A 16,919-nucleotide genomic window follows, 5' to 3' on the forward strand; every position below is an offset into this window, starting at 1 on the left:
GTCCCCAGCCTGGGAGGAGGCCATTGGGATCCCCAGTCTGGGAGGAGGGCTATGGAGGTCCTCAAGCTTGCAGGGAGGCCTCAGGGGTCCCCATCATATTTGGGGTCTGCGTGCTGGAAGAGGGTAAGAGGGTTTGAATCCATCTGGGGTGGGCATTTTTTTGTACTTTATCATACAACTGTTGCCTGTATTTCCGCAGGCATGCATGTGCCTGTGTCCGCCCCCAGGCTTCGTCAGCGTAAGGCCCGTGTAAGCAGTTCACAGTCTCAGATGTATCGAGGCCAGGCAGGTGACAGAGCGAACAGATCTGGGGGTGTCTCTTTTAAACAAAACCCCACTCTGTTTATGCATTTAACACGTAGGAATATTCTTCTTCTCCACAAATACAGGACTGTCATTTGTCTCCAGACTTGTCTCTCTTTGTCCACCTTGCACTTTGGGTACTTTTGACAGACACGGGTATTAGAGCAGTCTCACTCCCTTGCTGACCGTCCTGTGAGAAAAACCACAGTTCCAGTTCAGGGACAAATGTATCCGTATCAGAGGGCCGGGGCGTGTGCCCTGTGTGAGAGATGAAGCCACTGTGTGCCCGCCGGCCGCTTGTCACCCACTGTTGGCAGTCTGGTTTTCACAAGGACCTGGCATCTAGGGTCATGGGAAATCTCTCACTTTTAACAGTGTTAGTAATGAAGCAGGGCAAGTACATTAAGTAACAGCACTGTATCCGTGTTAATTTCCCGGCCTCTACAGTTGTCCCACGATCACGTAAGATAGTAGCTTTGGAGAAGTTGAGCATGGGGTATGTGGGAACCCTCCCATTTCTGTAACTTTTCTGTATGTATGAATTCACTTCAAAATCCAAAGTTAAAAAAATGAGTAAAATACCGAGACCCAATTCTGTGAAAGCTGAACACAATAATGCCCTTGCTGGCCACCCGCTGGAGCCCTCTGGTTTTCACTTGGGATTTCGTGGCCTCTGCAGTGCATCACACAGCACCGTGTGTTGGGCAAGGTCGCCAGTCAGCCGACACTAGTGCTCTGGCTTGAAGAACATGTTTACAGGGAGATCGTTGTGTTGTATCTGTGAGGTATTTGACTTTTAAAACTGTCTTTTTCTCGTTTTAAACAGGTTTTACAAAAGAGGCAAAGTGTTCTACCTCTAGATTTTTTCCATTTTTTCCCCATACATCAAAACATCTCAAAATGGAGGCCTAACACCCTTAAAAGGGACTTAGTCTGATCTCCGGGAGGTAGTTTTGTGCATGAAGAAACAAATTAAGTGTGAACTGGAGTTTTTATTATCCCAGAGGATGTTAATTTTAAACAATACAGTCTATTGGCATGAGGTGTAACTATAAAGTCATGATGATCTCGTCTTTGAATTTGACTGGTGGATATAAAGGGAAGTGATTGTAGCCAGAACAGAACAGAGAGAAGGAACTTGTGTTTGGTACAGACCTGAAAATGAGCGACAGTTATCTAGAACAATATTCACCCCTCTACTAAGTGAGAGAAGCACACAGGTGAGGCCTCTGACAGGTCAAGAGACTTCCATGGTGACAAAGAAATGTCCAGAACAGGACTTTGCGGTGCCCCTAGTGTCGAGTATGGCACACTAGCATGGATGATTGGTAAAGGAATGATCTAAGCACTTATCTGAATGTGCATGTGTTAAAAGTCTCAAGTTCGGCTTGTTTGAATGGGCTGTTATCTCTGAGAAGGATGACGGTGAGAATGATGGCTGGATGGTCCATTTTGGGAAAACAACACAGACTTACGCAGACACAGTGACTAGCCCCGGAAGGGTTTCTGCAGTAATGTGTAAAATTTTTGTCCACTGCTGATGTTAGACACAATAACTGATCCCTGGAACAGAGCTACGTTTCTCATATCACCTGGAAGTAAAGAGCCAAAGTCGCAGCGGAAACCCCAACACCTGTGGGACCCAGGAAACTGCGCAGAAATCACGGCTAGAGAAGCCACGAAGACCCGTTTGCAGATTATTGTTCATGTTACTGACACAGAAACTTTTTACTGATAGCTGGTCGTAATTGAGAAACTCTGAACTTTCACAAGGTCTCTGTTTGGCAAAAGGAGGGGATTGTGACAACGTAAATTCATCATTTTCTTGTTGTGATGAATTCTGGCTCAAGGTATGCTGTCTTTGGGATTTCTGACCAAAGCCACATTTGTACACTTCGATTATTCATCTTAGTATACAGACTCAGCCCTCTGACTTTTGACTGTTTTAAGAAACAAATCCATTGTCAGAATAGATTTGGTAGTGTCTTTCAACGGCGTGAAGCTGAGCCTAAAAAGACCAGTTGAACAAACACATTCTTCTCTGAGGATTTATTTGAAATACAGTATTCAGTTTTTCTAAGTTCTACTGGAATCACTAGGACTAAGTAACCAAGCCGCTGACTATGGGAAGTAATTGTCGTTCAGGTAATTTTGAAACAGGACTTAAGATGCATCAGCCAATTCTGTTCCCACTTCAGCTCTTCATTTGTAGGAAAATTCTAGATCGTTTTGTTGTTCCTATTACAAATATTCTAGGAAGAAAAATTACTTAATTTGAGCACGATTTGGGATCGATTGTATTCCATCGCATCTAAGATGTCACTAATTGGAAAACACACCATTATTTTATATAGTTCCAAGAGATAAAAGCCCTGCTCATTAAAATACGGTATTTGTTAGCTGAAAGATACCTCTTGGTAACAGAGGTGTTAAAAAGATACATCCTACAGTCGGTGAAATGACCCCAATGTACTTGGTTCTTCTGTTCAGGCAGGTCTTACACTTTTCTTCTGGCTACTAAATTTCATAATTAAAAAAAAGCAAAATAAACGTAGTTTGGATTTTTTTCTGTGGAGCACGTACAGGGCATAGGTTTCCTCCCCGAAAACAGGCTGGCAGTGTGAGCCCCACGCCTGGTCTCCAGGCCAGCCGGGCACCGTGAAGCCACCCCCCCTCCCCCGCCGAGGCGCTGTCCTGCCTGCAGGGGTGCCCGACGCCGAGTGGCATCTTGGTGACCTGAAGCGCTCCCCGCTTGTGCGCAGGGTTTTGATTTCCACGACGAGGTGCCGTGTGCCATCGTGCTCGCGCTGTGTGTGTAAAGATTATGGAAAAGTGCAGTTGCACACACTCTCCCCCTACCGCGTGTCAGCGTCGAGCTTAGAATCTCACCATGCGGAAGCCCTGAATACACGGAGGGAAAGACGGACAAGAGACTTCCTGTTGTGGGTGTCCGCCTAGTGATAAAGGTAACCACCGTTACTTTGAGCCATGCACAAAGCTACCTCCCCAGAGAAAGGCTGGTCCCTTTGCCACCCCGTCCGTCTCGTCATGAACATCGGAGCAAACAGCACATTGTCATCAAAGCTGCTGAAAGGCGGCACCGTGGCGGGGCTCAAATACGACCACTCGTGTGAGCTGTACCGAATGTCCACGTTCTCGGCCTTCCCCGCCGGCGCCCCTGTCTCGGAGCGGAGCCTGGCCCGGGCCGGGTTCTACTACACGGGCCGGAAGGACAGGGTCCGGTGCTTCTGCTGCGGCCTGACGCTGGACAACTGGAAGCAGGGGGACAGTCCCCTGGAGAAGCATCGGAGGCTGTACCCCAGCTGCAGCTTCATCCAGAGTCTAAATCCGGTGAGCGCTTCGGGCGCCCCCTCTCAGCCCACCTGTCCTTCCTCAGGGACGAGCTCCAGGCTCTTGCCGCCTCCCAGCGTGGAAAACGGGGGCTGTCCTAGCCGCTCCTGCGCCACCTTCCCGCGGAACCCTGTGACCTTCAGAGCAAACCAAGGTCTCTGTCCCCGGAGGATGAGTCCCCACCACCGTGCGATGGAGGCCGAGGAAGCCAGATTGCACTCGTTCCAGGGCTGGCCCTTGACCTTCCCGCTGCCGGAGCAGCTGGCCAGAGCTGGATTTTACTACCTGGGCCCTGGGGACAAGGTGGCCTGCTTCGCCTGCGGCGGGAGACTGAGTAACTGGGAGCCGGACGACGACGCCCTGTCAGAGCACCTGAGACACTTCCCCTCCTGCCCGTTCGCAGAAAGCCGGCTTCAGGACACCTTGCGGTGCGCCGTGTCCAACCGGAGCATGCAGACGCACGCGGCCCGCTCCCGAAGCTTCTGCAGCTGGCCCCCCAGCGTGCCTGTTCTCCCCGAGCAGCTGGCCCTGGCTGGCTTCTACTACATGGGTGAGGGGCCTCGTGCGGTCGCGGGAGAACGGCCCGCGTGTTGTGCCTTAGCTCGTCGTAGTGGGCACCTTGTGTGTATTCACGAGTCTTGGTCCAAAATTCGTTTCAGGGCACAGTGATGACGTCAAATGCTTTTGCTGCGACGGTGGACTGCGCTGCTGGGAATCAGGAGATGACCCGTGGGTGGAGCACGCCAAGTGGTTTCCAAGGTGATTGTTTTGAAACCCTCCGTGCGAACGTTTGTCATCGTTATGGGACGGGTTACTTGTGTTTACCTGACAGTCGGCTGTTGCTTTAGTCTTTCTTTCAAAAATGCACCCGTGAATAAATTTAGGATGAATTGCTTAGAAAAATAACTTAACCGTTTTGACGGAAGATACAGGTTTATGGTTTCCTGTGTACACACCTCGTAGAGAAGTACAGAGAAGAAAATGTAAAAGTCCAGAAACCTCATTATCTAAAGAGGACCACAGTGAGCATTTTAGTGAATATCCCTCCAGACACCTCTTGAAACATACGTACATCGGTAGATGAACGTATACAGTATTAAGTGAATTAGATATTCTGTATACCGCTTTGAAACCTTTTTTCAGTTAGCCTCATGTCTTGGACATGTTTCCATTTATTCAGCATTTCATGTTAATTGATCATCTGTTGCCAGGCAGTGTTCCAGGGGGTTAAAATACTCAGTTGAACAAACCCAAGATCCTTGGTCTCACACATTAACTTAATAGCCAGAGAAGCAGACAGTTCATAAAAACTTAATAAATTATGTAGCATGTCGGAAGATAGCAAGTGCTACAGACAACGAGAGAAAACAGGACGGTGAGAAAAATCAGAAGCACCAAGCAGGTTGGAGTATTAAATAGGGTGATCCGGGTCAATATAGACACATCTCTCCTCCTTTAGTCACTACAGAACATTTCCTTGTCAGTTCCTGCACTTAACTTTTGATTATTCCATGCTTATTTGTGCTCTTGTTTTGAAATTGAAGTCAAGAGGCTTCCGATGGTATTGTTCATGGTCAAAACTTCTAGTGTTTCTAAGAAGTGCTCCTAGCTTTCCATTGCGGAAACTTTGAGAATGTATAAAGGCAAGGGTGAATCTGGGTTCCTTTTACACTTGGGTGACAGTGGGTGTGTGTGATCTAGGAACTGCTGACTTGGGACCATCTGTCTTGTTAGAAAATGTGTTCACCTTCCTCATTATTCCTCTCTTGTCCTGCTTCGTGTATTTTTAACTTTTAAACGTGCAGGGTTTATGAGAGAGCAGCATTATTTATTAGAGAACTTTCTCCCTGTCTCTTGACTCTGTTCTCAGTGTTCAGAGTGTATTTGGCAATCTGCGAAATTTTGAAGAGCACAGCCGGGAGCTCCCAGTGGAGACTGAGAGCCCCGTGACCCTTGGAGCTCCAGCGTTGGTGAGGCACTGTGTGCAGTCTCTCACTTATGGCATCTTGCCTCTTCCCGTGTGTGAAGTGAATGTTAAGTGCTGATATGTACGTTTATGTTCACTGGAAATACTTAGCTGCCTACAAATAATGGGGTTAAAACAACCCCCCAGACTTAACTTTGTTCGTGTTTCAGGTGTGAGTATTTGATACGAATCAAAGGACACGAGTTCATCAGTCAGATTCAAGCCAGTCACCCCTGTCTCCTTGAACAGGTATGGGTGGCTTTTACAAATCATTGGTCAACAACAGATAAATTATCTTCTGCTAATCACAGAGAGGAGTACTTAGCGAACAGACAAAGAGTTGCTTTAAAAATACGTTTCATGTTTTTATAATACCCAACATGATCTTAGAGCTAGTCTTTGCATACAGACGCCAAATTAGAGACCTACCGAAAAGTAATATTTAAGGTATGGCTCTGAGTATTTCTGTAACAAGGTTTCAGTAAGTTAAATTATTTGAGGGAAAAAATTGGCATGTAATAGTTTTACTATACAGTTTTTTCTTGAAAAGATGTGAGAATGAGAATTGTACTGGTCCTTCTCCTCTTCCTGGAATGAGATTGCTGGGAAGAGGGCAGAGCAGGAGGACCCTCAGCTCACCTCGTCCACGCCGGATACAGCTAGAGAACAGCCACATCGGTAAATAACCCAGAAGGTGGCCTGAAGACTGGCCACACAGACTCTACAACTAAATATAGAGAAAAGGCCACATGGAAGATGGCAGGAAGGGCAGGGACGCAGTGGGCAGCTCAGTGGACTGCAGGCCATCTGCGGGAGAGAGGGAGCCACAGGTGCAGGGAGGGGGGAGAGAAACAGACCCTCACAGCAGGGATCCCACGTGGGCAAGAGAATCCCCGTGACATCTGGCCGTGAAAACCAGAAGGGCTGAATTTTGTGAATTCTTACAGCCATCAGGACTAAAAACCTGGAATTTTAAAAATTGGCACGCCCAGCTCTGGAACGGCCAATGGGTAAGAGGAAACTGAGTCCCCACCGTTAGACAGCACAACAAACAGCCCGCGGAGACAGAGAGTACTAAGCAGCAGTTTGGGGCCTGTGGGAGGCAGAAGTGTTTACTCCTTTCAGACTTCACTGAGGGACTTCTCTAGGAACCAAGGAGCTGGCAGGCACCATTTCCTTACTCTGTCCCTCAGCATAAGCACGTGGCCACCTGTGGGAACCAGGGCAGCGCCTACACTTGCTACCTGACGTAAATCACACCACCCCCTCTGCTGGGCCCACCCCAGTCCCCGTGCTGTGGGTCCCCTGCAACCAGAAGATTGGCATGAACCTTGCTAACACCACGTTTTGCGCTTTGTGGATCCAGCTCATCCAAACCGGGGCTGCAAGCCTGGCGGGGCGCAAGCAGCCCCGACGAGGGCCAGTGCCACTCCAAAATGAGTCCTGCCCCAGGGGGAGGGGAAGACAGCCACACATACCGGTCCTAACTGGCTGCGGTAGTGGGTGGGGGTGGGGGGGTAGACATCTGGTCTGACGGCAGGCCCTGCTCACCAACGAACTTCTCAGGGAGCAACAAGCACAAGGCCGGTGCTACTGCGTCTCTGGCGAACCCCTGCTCTGACTCAACTCAAACCCAAGGTGGCCCCAGACTGGCCCACAAACAGCCCAGGGACAAAACCCTGCCCACAATAGGCAAAGACACCCTGTGCGGACGACTGGACTTAAGGCAGAGGGGGCTCAGCCACCACAGGAGGGCGCACATCACATACAGGGCATGCCCCTGAAGGGCCAGGTTCTGGGGAACAGGGAACAGCACGGCAGGACATGGAAAGTTCTCTCCTTCATAAGGACACTACTTTCAAGAGCAGGAGATGGAGCTGACTTTCCTAACACACAGAAACAGACACACAGACAAGATGAGGAGACAGAGGAATATGTTCTAAGTGGAAGAGCAGGAAAAATTCACAGTATGAGACCCAAGCAAAACAGAGATAAGTAATAAGTCTGATGGAGAATTTAAAGCAATTATCATAAAGATACTCACTGGACTTGAGAAAGTAGTGGAAAGTATGAGTGAGATCCTTACATGGAGATAAGGAATAACATAGCAGAGATAAAGGCTCACTAAATGAAATAAAAAAAAAACATGGGTGATGGAATGAACAGCAGGACAGAAGCAGAGGAATGAAGTAGTGACCTAGAAGGCAGAGGAATGGAAAGTTATCAAGCTGAGCAGGAAAGAGAAAAAAGTTATGCAAAATGAGAATAGACTCCATCAAGCATGACAATATTTGTATTATATGGATCCCCGAAGAAGAAGAGAGAGGAAAGGGGGCAGAAGATTTATGTGAGGCAATTACAGCTGACAACATCCCTGCTCTGGGGAGGAAAAACAGAAATCCAGATGTAGGAGGCACAGGGAGCCACCAATAAAATCAACCCAAGGAGGTCTACACCAAGACACATAGTAATTAAAAAGTGGTGATAAAGAGAATCTTAAAAGCAATAAAAAAAAAAGATATTTGCATATAAAGGGAAACCCCATAAGGCTAGCAGGGGATTTTTCAGCAAAAACTTGGCAGGCTAGAGGGAATGGCAAGAAATATTCAAAGTGCTGGAGGAAAATAATCTTCCTAGAAAAGCAGATAAGAATTTATATAATAGTTTGAGGGTTACTTTGTAGCCACAGTCAGTAGAACTGATCTAGGGTCCAACTTATCCCAAAGGATGACCCAGGAAATGTCAGGTGTTTGGGATGAAAGGCAAACAATGATTGTCTCATATCACTGAGAAGGTGTAGCCCTTTTCTTGCCTTCATGAATGAGTATCGGCTTCATCAAGAATAGTTTATGGCACAGAGAATTACTTTTGAATGTAGATGCAGTATTGCTTTTGAGGTAAAAAATCATTTGCCTATAAGCTAGTCAGTTTCCAATAAATTGAATAAAATAGATCTCTTGACTCATTTATATTATAATGGACAGGGTAAGACTTCTATCTATCCTAATTTATATACTTTTTTTTCCTGCAGTTGTTATCTACTTCAGACAACACAGAAGATGAAAATGCTGAGTCACCAAGTATGTCTAATGATGATAATTACTGCACTTAAATTATTTTTTTAATGTTTATTTATTTTTGAGAGACAGAGTGTGAGCAGGGGAGGGACAGAGAGAAAGGGAAACTCAGAATCCGAAGCAGGCTCCAGGTTCTGAGCTGTCAGCACAGAGCCCAACGTGGGGCTCAAACCCACAAACCATGAGATTGTGACCTGAGCCAAAGTCAGCCGCTTCGCTGACTGAGCCACCCAGGTGCCCCTAATTACTGAATTTAAATAGAACCTTTTGGTACTATGGTGATTGAAATGTGATAATAGTAATAATGTACATTGTATGATCTGGACCGTGCATTGCATTCTCAAATTCATTAAGTCGGTATTTGTCAAACTTCAGTGTGTATCATATTTGCCTGAAGAACATTAAAAAATACTGCAGATTATGGAGCACCTGGGTGGCTCGGTCCGTTGAGCATGTGACTTTGCCTCAGGTCATGATCTCTCGGCTGGTGAGTTCAAGCCCCGCGTCGGGGTCTGTGCTGATAGCTCAGAGCCTGGAGCCTGCTTCAGATTCTGGGTCTCTGTCTCTAGCTCTCTGCCTCTCCCCTGCTTGTGCTCTGTCTCTTTCTCTCAAAGTAAAGAAACATTAAAAATTTTTTAAAAAAATATTGCAGATTTCTGGTCTCCACATTAAACCTACTGTATTGAGTCATGGTATCTAAGGGTGGGACTTGACTATCTGTAGTTTTAACACACTGCTTACATCCAGCCTCACCCTTGTTCTCAGCCCTTGTGGGAGCGTGGGCACCACGACATTAGCTTGCTCACATATTCTTCCTGTAACATGAAGAGGGTAGAAATTATTATTCCCATTCTTCTGTAGGGACCTGAGGCTCAGACAGGTTAAACCTAAAAGATGATAGAGTCACTATTTGAACAAGCTGTTCTACTCCGTCATCTAGTGTTTAATTCACTTCAGTAAATATTTATTGTGATTCTGCTATTCTGAGGAAAAAATAGAGAACAGGGTAAACATACGTCCTATTCTCGTGAGCTAATAGTGCAAGAGATACAGACAAGGACATGGGGAGGGATATGATGGGAAAAGTGAAGTGTGCTGGGCTCTGGGGGGTGCACGAGGGGCGGGTCACCCAAACTGGCAAGATCAGAAAAGGCTTTCCAGAGGAAGTACTTGTCTTAGTACAGAACTGAAGGCAAGGGTAGGAGTTAACCAGATGACCAAGGGAGCACAAGAATATTGTAGGCAGAGAGAACACATGAAAGTCTTAAGCCACACAAAAGAGCAGGCACATTTGAAGAAATGAGCAAAATTCTGTATGGCCAGAAAAAAGTAGGATCGCGAGCAGTTACATGAAGGAAGCCGGCCAGCGCTAAGAGTGGTCAGCACTGCGGGCGGGCTTGGACCCAAGAGCCACCAGTCTGTGACTTCTGGTCTTGAGTGTAGAGCGTGAATGAGAAAGTGGCAAGAGATGAGGCTCACGAGGTGAGCGGGGCCCAGATTGGGTGCCGTCTTGTAAGCCCCAGTTGAGTGTCTGTGAGAACGAAGCAGTTGTTGATGGAGTTTCAGAAGGAGTACGACACAGTCGGATCTGTGTGTGACAGTCACTCTGGTTATAGGGCCGGGAAGGAAGTAGACGGGAGAGGTTCAGTAGGAGGCCCTGCGGCGATGGAGTGAGTGAGGACAGTGGCCTCTTTGAAAAATACATGAAACATACTGGATTTAGAAAGCTCCTTTGTTCCTTCATCACGGGGAGAAAAGAATGTTTGGTGGCCGGTGATCCTCGACATTCTGTTTCTTTCTCCCACTCACAGTTATGCTGGGGAATGCATATTTTGTATCGGAATACGATATTCCATATTCTTATCTTCGTGACTGAACGCGTATATCATTATTTTAAGTTTAACAAAGTTAAGACAAAATAATGGCTCTACATTTTACTGGACTTTATGTTTTTGAAACTAATAACTTTCAATTCCAAAAATATATAGACTATCCCAACATGTGCCGAATTCTCGATTTTATGTAGTCGTTCATTTTGGGCCTGGAGAAAATTCCTCCGAAGATGCCGTCATGATGAACACACCCGTGGTGAGAGCGGCCTTGGAGATGGGCTTCGGTAGAAACCTGGTGAAGCAGACCGTTCAGAGCAAGATCCTGACGAGCGGGGAGAATTACAAAACAGTCAGTGATATTGTGTCAGATTTACTTAATGCAGAAGATGAAATGAGGGAAGAGGAGCAAGAAAGAGCCACTGAGGAAAAAGAATCAGGTACGTGCATTTAGGAATCAGTGTCTCTTTCTGTATGGAGTTGATGTCTCTGAGTTACTGAAAGTATGCTCATAGTCCAATCAGATTTTATGTTCAATGTTCTGAAGTTGAATTCTGGAAATTTTTACATTAAAATATATTTGAGAGGTGCCTGGATGGCTCAGTCAGCTGAGCATCCGACTTCGACTCCGGTCATGATCTTGTGGTTCATGAGTTCGGGCCCCGCGTCGGGCTCTGTGCTGACAGCTCGGAGCCTGGAGCCTGCTTGGGATTCTGTGTCTTCCTTTGTCTCGGCCTCTCCCCTGCTCATGCTCGCTCGCTCTCTCTCTCTTTCTCTCAAAGATAAATACACATTAAAAAAATTGTTTTTTAATATTTTTGAATTGCTCATTAGTAAATTGAAAATGTATGTATTGAATGAAAGCATTTTCTTTTCTTTTTGAATGTTTATTTATTTTGAGAGAGAGTGTGTGTGCATGCAAGCAGGGGAGGGGCAGAGAGAGGGAGAGACAAAGAATCTGAAGCAGGTTCTACCTCAGTGCTCAGCATGAATTATTCAGGCCTGCACACCCCCAGGCTGGCAGCAACAGAGCCCAAGCTCATCTTTGACCATCATCTTTGAGATCATGACCTGAGCTGAAATCCAGAGTCGGACACTTAACTGACGGAGCCTCTCAGGCGCCCTGAGTGTTAAGGATTTTCTTAACTTATATTTTTACTCTGGGTCATTAACTGTATATGTAATCATACATGGCTTGTTTTTGATCCTAGGTTCATTCTCCTTTGCTATAAATTAGGGCAGAATCAGGGGCAATTATGTATTTTAAAATTACCATCACAGTGTGTCTCAGCCTAATGACATTATGATAACATTAATAACATACATTAATGTATGGGTTATGATTAAGTTTCCTACCTGCCCACACAGGAACCTAGTTCCCCTTTGGGGTGTCTTTTGTTTAGGGGAGGTCTAGGATGCTGTTCCCATTCTCCCGGGACAGGTTATCTTGCCAGCCTTGTCTGCCACTGTATCATCTCTGCTCAGCCTTCCTTTGCAAAACTCTCCTCCCCCAAGCATGTGCATTCCCATCTGGCGACTCTGGACCCTGCCATCCCTCTGGCCTAGACCAAGAGAAATCTCTCCGTTGCCACCCTTTGCTAAGCATGGACCAGATCCGTAAGTGTTTTCAACACGGTTGAAAACAGACTGCAACTTTTAACAAGCTCTTCCTGGAGATGTAGGGATAACAGAAGAGCATTGTGTCACAGATGGCCATCGACGGCTGTAAGTGTTTGGGCCGCTCGGTGCCTCTGAGGCCTTCTTCCCGCGTCTATCTGCTTAGCTTCTGTTCCGGTTCATCTCTCCAAAGTTGTGGCCGTTTTACACACATGACTAGAGACGTCCCTTGCGAAAGCCCAGGTCCCCTGGTATCCCCAAAGCCCAGAATGAGAAAAGTTCACCCCTTGTCTTGTGTAGTGCCATCTGGGATCTGTTTCCTCCCAGGATGATTGACTGTAAGATCGTCCGCTCTGTGCTTGGACAAGCCTACTGCTCCGGTGGCTTTGTCTTCGGGGCCAACCTAGACAGACGTACCCAATCCTAGCAGGACGGCATCCTAGCTTTACCAAAGCAGGCATTATTCAGTCTGCAGACCCCTGGGACGGCAGTGACAGAGCCCAAGCTCATCTTTGCCTGGCCTCGTCAGGGTTCCTGTTTCACCGTGAAGTGGAGATACGGCTGCTTGACCTGGTGCTGGTCTGCTCCGACTCAGCTGCTAGTCACCAGCGAGCACTTCTCAAAGTCTGAGGGCATCCAGCTATAAAGCACTTATGTTTCTTTCCAAGAAAATCCACAGTCTGCACAGATGACCCCAGTCAACAATATACAGTAATTGACATCGTCAGAAAGATGTCTTAGTGTCTCCACACACCCTAATGTCCACACTGGTAAGCACACTGTGCACATAGTTTGTGCCCCAGAAATACTGTTTGAATGAGTGAACGAAAATATCTCCGTTCAGGTTACTGATGATTTTATAGTTTTCCAAGAGCAGTAGGTAAGTAATTTCTTGACAGGTGTGTAAGTAAACTTAGGATAATTTTTCCAGAACCAAAGAATAAGATGCTTCAAAGGTCTATTCACGTCTTTCCCTCTTACGTGCCAGAATGCAGTCTGTGAGTTTCAGATGAGTCCTTTTCTCCTCAACCACTAGCAATCCAATTTTAGAAGCCTTGAGAATTTCAGAGAACTTGTTACATTTGTCTAAGTAAAATGTAATTAGAAACATAAATGTTAGATGGAAAAACTAACATACTTCAACACCAGGTGCAAATTATATCACTACTTCTCTACCAGAGGATTTACCCCAGTGCATTAGGTGCAAAGTCATAGCCCTCTGGCCATTACTTCTTTGTTCCTTCTGCTCTTTACATACGAAGGCTTGCCTGTGCCTCTGTTCCACGCATACTTGTGGAGCCTTCTCTTTGTGCCACACACTAATCTCGGTCCTGGCCATTTCTCAGTTTTTTCCCAGAGCTCCAGCTCTCTTCAAATAGGGTATCTCTGGCCTTGACTTTTTGACTAAGCACTCTTTTTTATCCTTTATTAAATGATTCCATTTTTGTGTCCTGTTACTTGACAGAGTTAGCATTTCTAAAATCCAACAGTCATTTCCCCCACATAAGTTTTTTAGATAGCCCCACTTCTGTCATTAGTTATTTTATAGAAAGAGCCTTATGGGTCATGGCAAAATTGTATAATAACGATTAAACTTAGGTTCATAAATCATATTGCCAGGAGATAATAAAATTGCAGAATTTTGAAATGCAAAGTATTTTGCCAAGAGGTACAAAACCTAGATCTTCAAGGGGAATATGGTGATCCTGTAGACAGGAGGGTATCCCTGGCCAGTAGGATTTAATTTTTAACACGCTGTTAATGCCTTTCCCCACTTCCTAGAAAAGATTTGAGTAATGGCAACATCGTTAAATTAAAATTAAGATTAAAATTTCATCTTAAAATGGAATTTTGAAGAAATTTTACGGGTGAATGATCATTTGAGAAATAAACGTTCTGTTGTTTTCATCTCCTGATTTTATCTTTCCCCAAGTTGACTAGACTGAATTGGAATTTCAGTTTTATCAGGTTCTCAAGGTTACTTGGTTAAAGGCTCAGCAGTTGTTCAGAACGTCCCGGAACACCGATCACGGCTCCAGACTGCCTCCGCCTGCGCTTGACTTTGGCGAGCTGTGTGTCGTTTACAGTTTGTTCGCCTCCCGCTGCTGCCTCCGGTTCCTCGGCTGCTGAGTGGGGGCAGGGCGCCTCCCTGGGACAGCTGTTGTGCAGGTGGAAGGAATTAATATGTGACGCAAAGTGCTTAACACAGTGATCGTCAAGAGGGCCCAGGCAGCAGGTGGCCCCAACCCCAGCCACCTGCGCTGCCTGACCAATCACGAATTATGTTGCTTTTTCATGCAGTTACGTGTAGGCGTGGAAGGAAGTGTGTGAGCACAGTGGGAACATGTTTGTTTTCTTTTTTACAAAGATGATGTGTCATTAATCCGGAAGAACAGAATGGCGCTCTTTCAACATCTGACTTCCGTACTCCCCATCCTGGATGGTCTCCGAACTGCCAGGGTGATTACTGAGCAAGAACACAGTGTTATTACACAGAAAGCACAAACATCTCTGCAAGCAAGATTGCTGATTGATGCTGTGTTAGTGAAGGGAAGTTTTGCAGTCACCGTATTTAAAAACTGTCTCCTAGAAATGGACCCCGTGTTATACGAGCGTTTCTTCGGTGAGTGCTGCACGGTTATTTGGGGGATCTTTCTAAGCCAATTGAAAATACGCTCTTCGTGTGACAAGCACTGGGTGTCGTACATCAATCAGTGTTGAGTCGCTATATCGTACACGCAAAACGAATATTGCATTGTTAACTCACTGGAATCTAAAATTCAATTCAATTCAGGTTTTTAAAAAAGAAAGTATGCTTTCATCTTAATACTTTGGGATCATTGAAAATAATTCAGTCTAATTTATAAACTATTAATTGCACAAAAAGATAAAAGATTTTTATTGCCTTGATGTTATGACAGTTATGTATTGCATTTGGCCAGCGTCTAAGCTCTTAGTTTAAAAATGTGTATTCCGTGAATAAATATTAACGTTGTTTGTTATAGTGCCATTTTGTTTACTGCTTTTTGCTTTTCTCCCTTAGTGCAACAGGACCTAAAGTATGTTCCCACAGGAGATGTTTCAGGTAAAATAGTATTAATTTAACCAATAGAAAACGTTGGTTTTATTTTCTTGGCTTTTCATGGGAGCACAAGCAGCAAGTTTCCTGTCATTAAAAATTCTTTTCTCGTGGGGCGCCTGGGTGGCGCAGTCAGTTAAGCGTCCGACTTCAGCCAGGTCACGATCTCGCGGTCCGTGAGTTCGAGCCCCGCGTCGGGCTCTGGGCTGATGGCTCAGAGCCTGGAGCCTGTTTCCGATTCTGTGTCTCCCTCTCTCTCTGCCCCTCCCCCGTTCATGCTCTGTCTCTCTCTGTCCCAAAAAAATAAATAAACTTAAAAAAAAAAATTCTTTTCTCGGGGCGCCTGGGGGGCTCAGGTGGTTAAGCATCGGACTCTTGATTTCAGTTCAGGTCATGGGCTTGCAGTTTGTGGGATCGAGCCCCCCCAACAGGGCCCTGCCTGCTTGGCATTCTCTCTCTTTCTCCCTCCCTCCCTCCCTCTCCCCCCCCCCCCCACTGCCCCTCCCCGCGCGTGCCTATGCTCTTGCTCTCACAAAAAATAAAATTAAAAAACATTAAGAAAATCCTTTTCTCTTGTTAGGTTTGCCAGTGGAAGAGCAGCTGAGGAGGCTGCAGGAGGAAAGAACCTGCAAAGTGTGCCTGGACCGAGAAGTGTCCATAGTGTTCATTCCCTGCGGCCACCTGGTGGTGTGCCAAGACTGCGCCCCTCCCCTCAGAAAATGCCCCATTTGCAGGGGCCCAATCAAGGGCACCGTTCGGACCTTTCTGTCGTGAAGAGGATCCAAAACTGTTTAAACTTTATAACTAACGGATTAAACGTATTCTATTTTTTACTTCTATACTGATTTGGTTTCCTGAGGATTTTTTTTTTTATCTATTTGCAGCTGAAAACCGTTCTATATAAACATACACCTAACACATATGAAGCATACATATATTAGCAGGAGAACGGTGGGCTTTCGTTCCTGTGAACAGGAGTAGAGAGAGCACTCCACGCTCAATACTTACTGAAAATCATAAGTGAAGTAAAACTTAAAATTTTGAAATAAGCTTTCAGAATTTTAAACACGTTGGAGTTGTATGAAGAATCGGGAGCACTTTGGGGGCACCTGGGTGGCTCAGGCGGTTGGGCATCCGACTTCGGCTCAGGTCACCGTCTCACGGTCCGTGAGTTCGAGCCCCGCGTCGGGCTCTGTGCTGACAGCTCAGAGCCTAGAGCCTGCTTTGGATTCTGTGTCTCCCTCTCTTTGCCCCTCCCCCGTTCATGCTCTGTCTCTCTCTGTCTCAAAAATAAACATTAATAAAAAAAAATTAAATAAAAAAAAAAGAATCGGGAGCACTTTGGACCAGTGTCCTGTATGTAGAAGGTCTTGATATTTGTTGAGCGATTTTTTTAGGGCCTTGGTGGTTTTGTAAAGAATGCTGTGAGGAACGTTTTAATAAAGTCACCAACATTCTACGTGTTCCAAAAATCTTTGTGTATGGTTTGGCCCCTCCGTGGCTGCCTTCATCCTCCTGAAGACCTCTGGAGTGTTGAGCTGTACTGAGACCCCCTTCTGTAAGATGCTTCTGCGTTTACACCGGGAGGGCACCGGGCTCGCCCAGCCTGGCTCGCACCTGCAGGGCTGCACCTGCAGGGTCCTGAGGGCGGTGGGAGCGGAGATGGGACGGCCTTCTCACCGAGCTTGCTTGTTCAT

The 16,919-nt window shown here is 46.1% G+C and overlaps 1 protein-coding gene across 1 annotated transcript; it reads left to right on the forward strand.

Annotated features, from left to right (window-relative positions):
• The first annotated feature begins 6 nt into the window (after window positions 1-6).
• LOC121020751 (baculoviral IAP repeat-containing protein 3-like) lies at window positions 7-16,067 on the forward strand. Its single transcript, XM_040460756.1, has 9 exons — window positions 7-123; window positions 1,130-4,204; window positions 4,314-4,413; window positions 5,791-5,869; window positions 8,652-8,700; window positions 10,724-10,966; window positions 14,512-14,766; window positions 15,187-15,228; window positions 15,803-16,067. Exons 2-9 carry the CDS (start codon window positions 3,292-3,294, stop codon window positions 15,994-15,996), a joined length of 1,875 nt encoding a protein of 624 aa, XP_040316690.1. The 5' UTR covers window positions 7-123; window positions 1,130-3,291; the 3' UTR covers window positions 15,997-16,067.
• Window positions 16,068-16,919: the final 852 nt, after the last annotated feature.

The sequence above is a fragment of the Herpailurus yagouaroundi genome, unplaced genomic scaffold (assembly GCF_014898765.1).
Source record: "Herpailurus yagouaroundi ecotype Mexico unplaced genomic scaffold, PumYag 251, whole genome shotgun sequence".
NCBI classification, from domain to species: domain Eukaryota; kingdom Metazoa; phylum Chordata; class Mammalia; order Carnivora; family Felidae; genus Herpailurus; species Herpailurus yagouaroundi.

Bases quoted from the DNA above. Each gene is read 5' to 3' on its own strand.
- LOC121020751 (XM_040460756.1), top strand. From the start codon at position 3,292: ATGCACAAAGCTACCTCCCCAGAGAAAGGCTGGTCCCTTTGCCACCCC. The intron at 4,414-5,790 runs GTGATTGTTTTG...TTCGTGTTTCAG, and splicing joins CACGCCAAGTGGTTTCCAAG to GTGTGAGTATTTGATACGAA. The intron at 15,229-15,802 runs GTAAAATAGTAT...TTCTCTTGTTAG, and splicing joins TCCCACAGGAGATGTTTCAG to GTTTGCCAGTGGAAGAGCAG.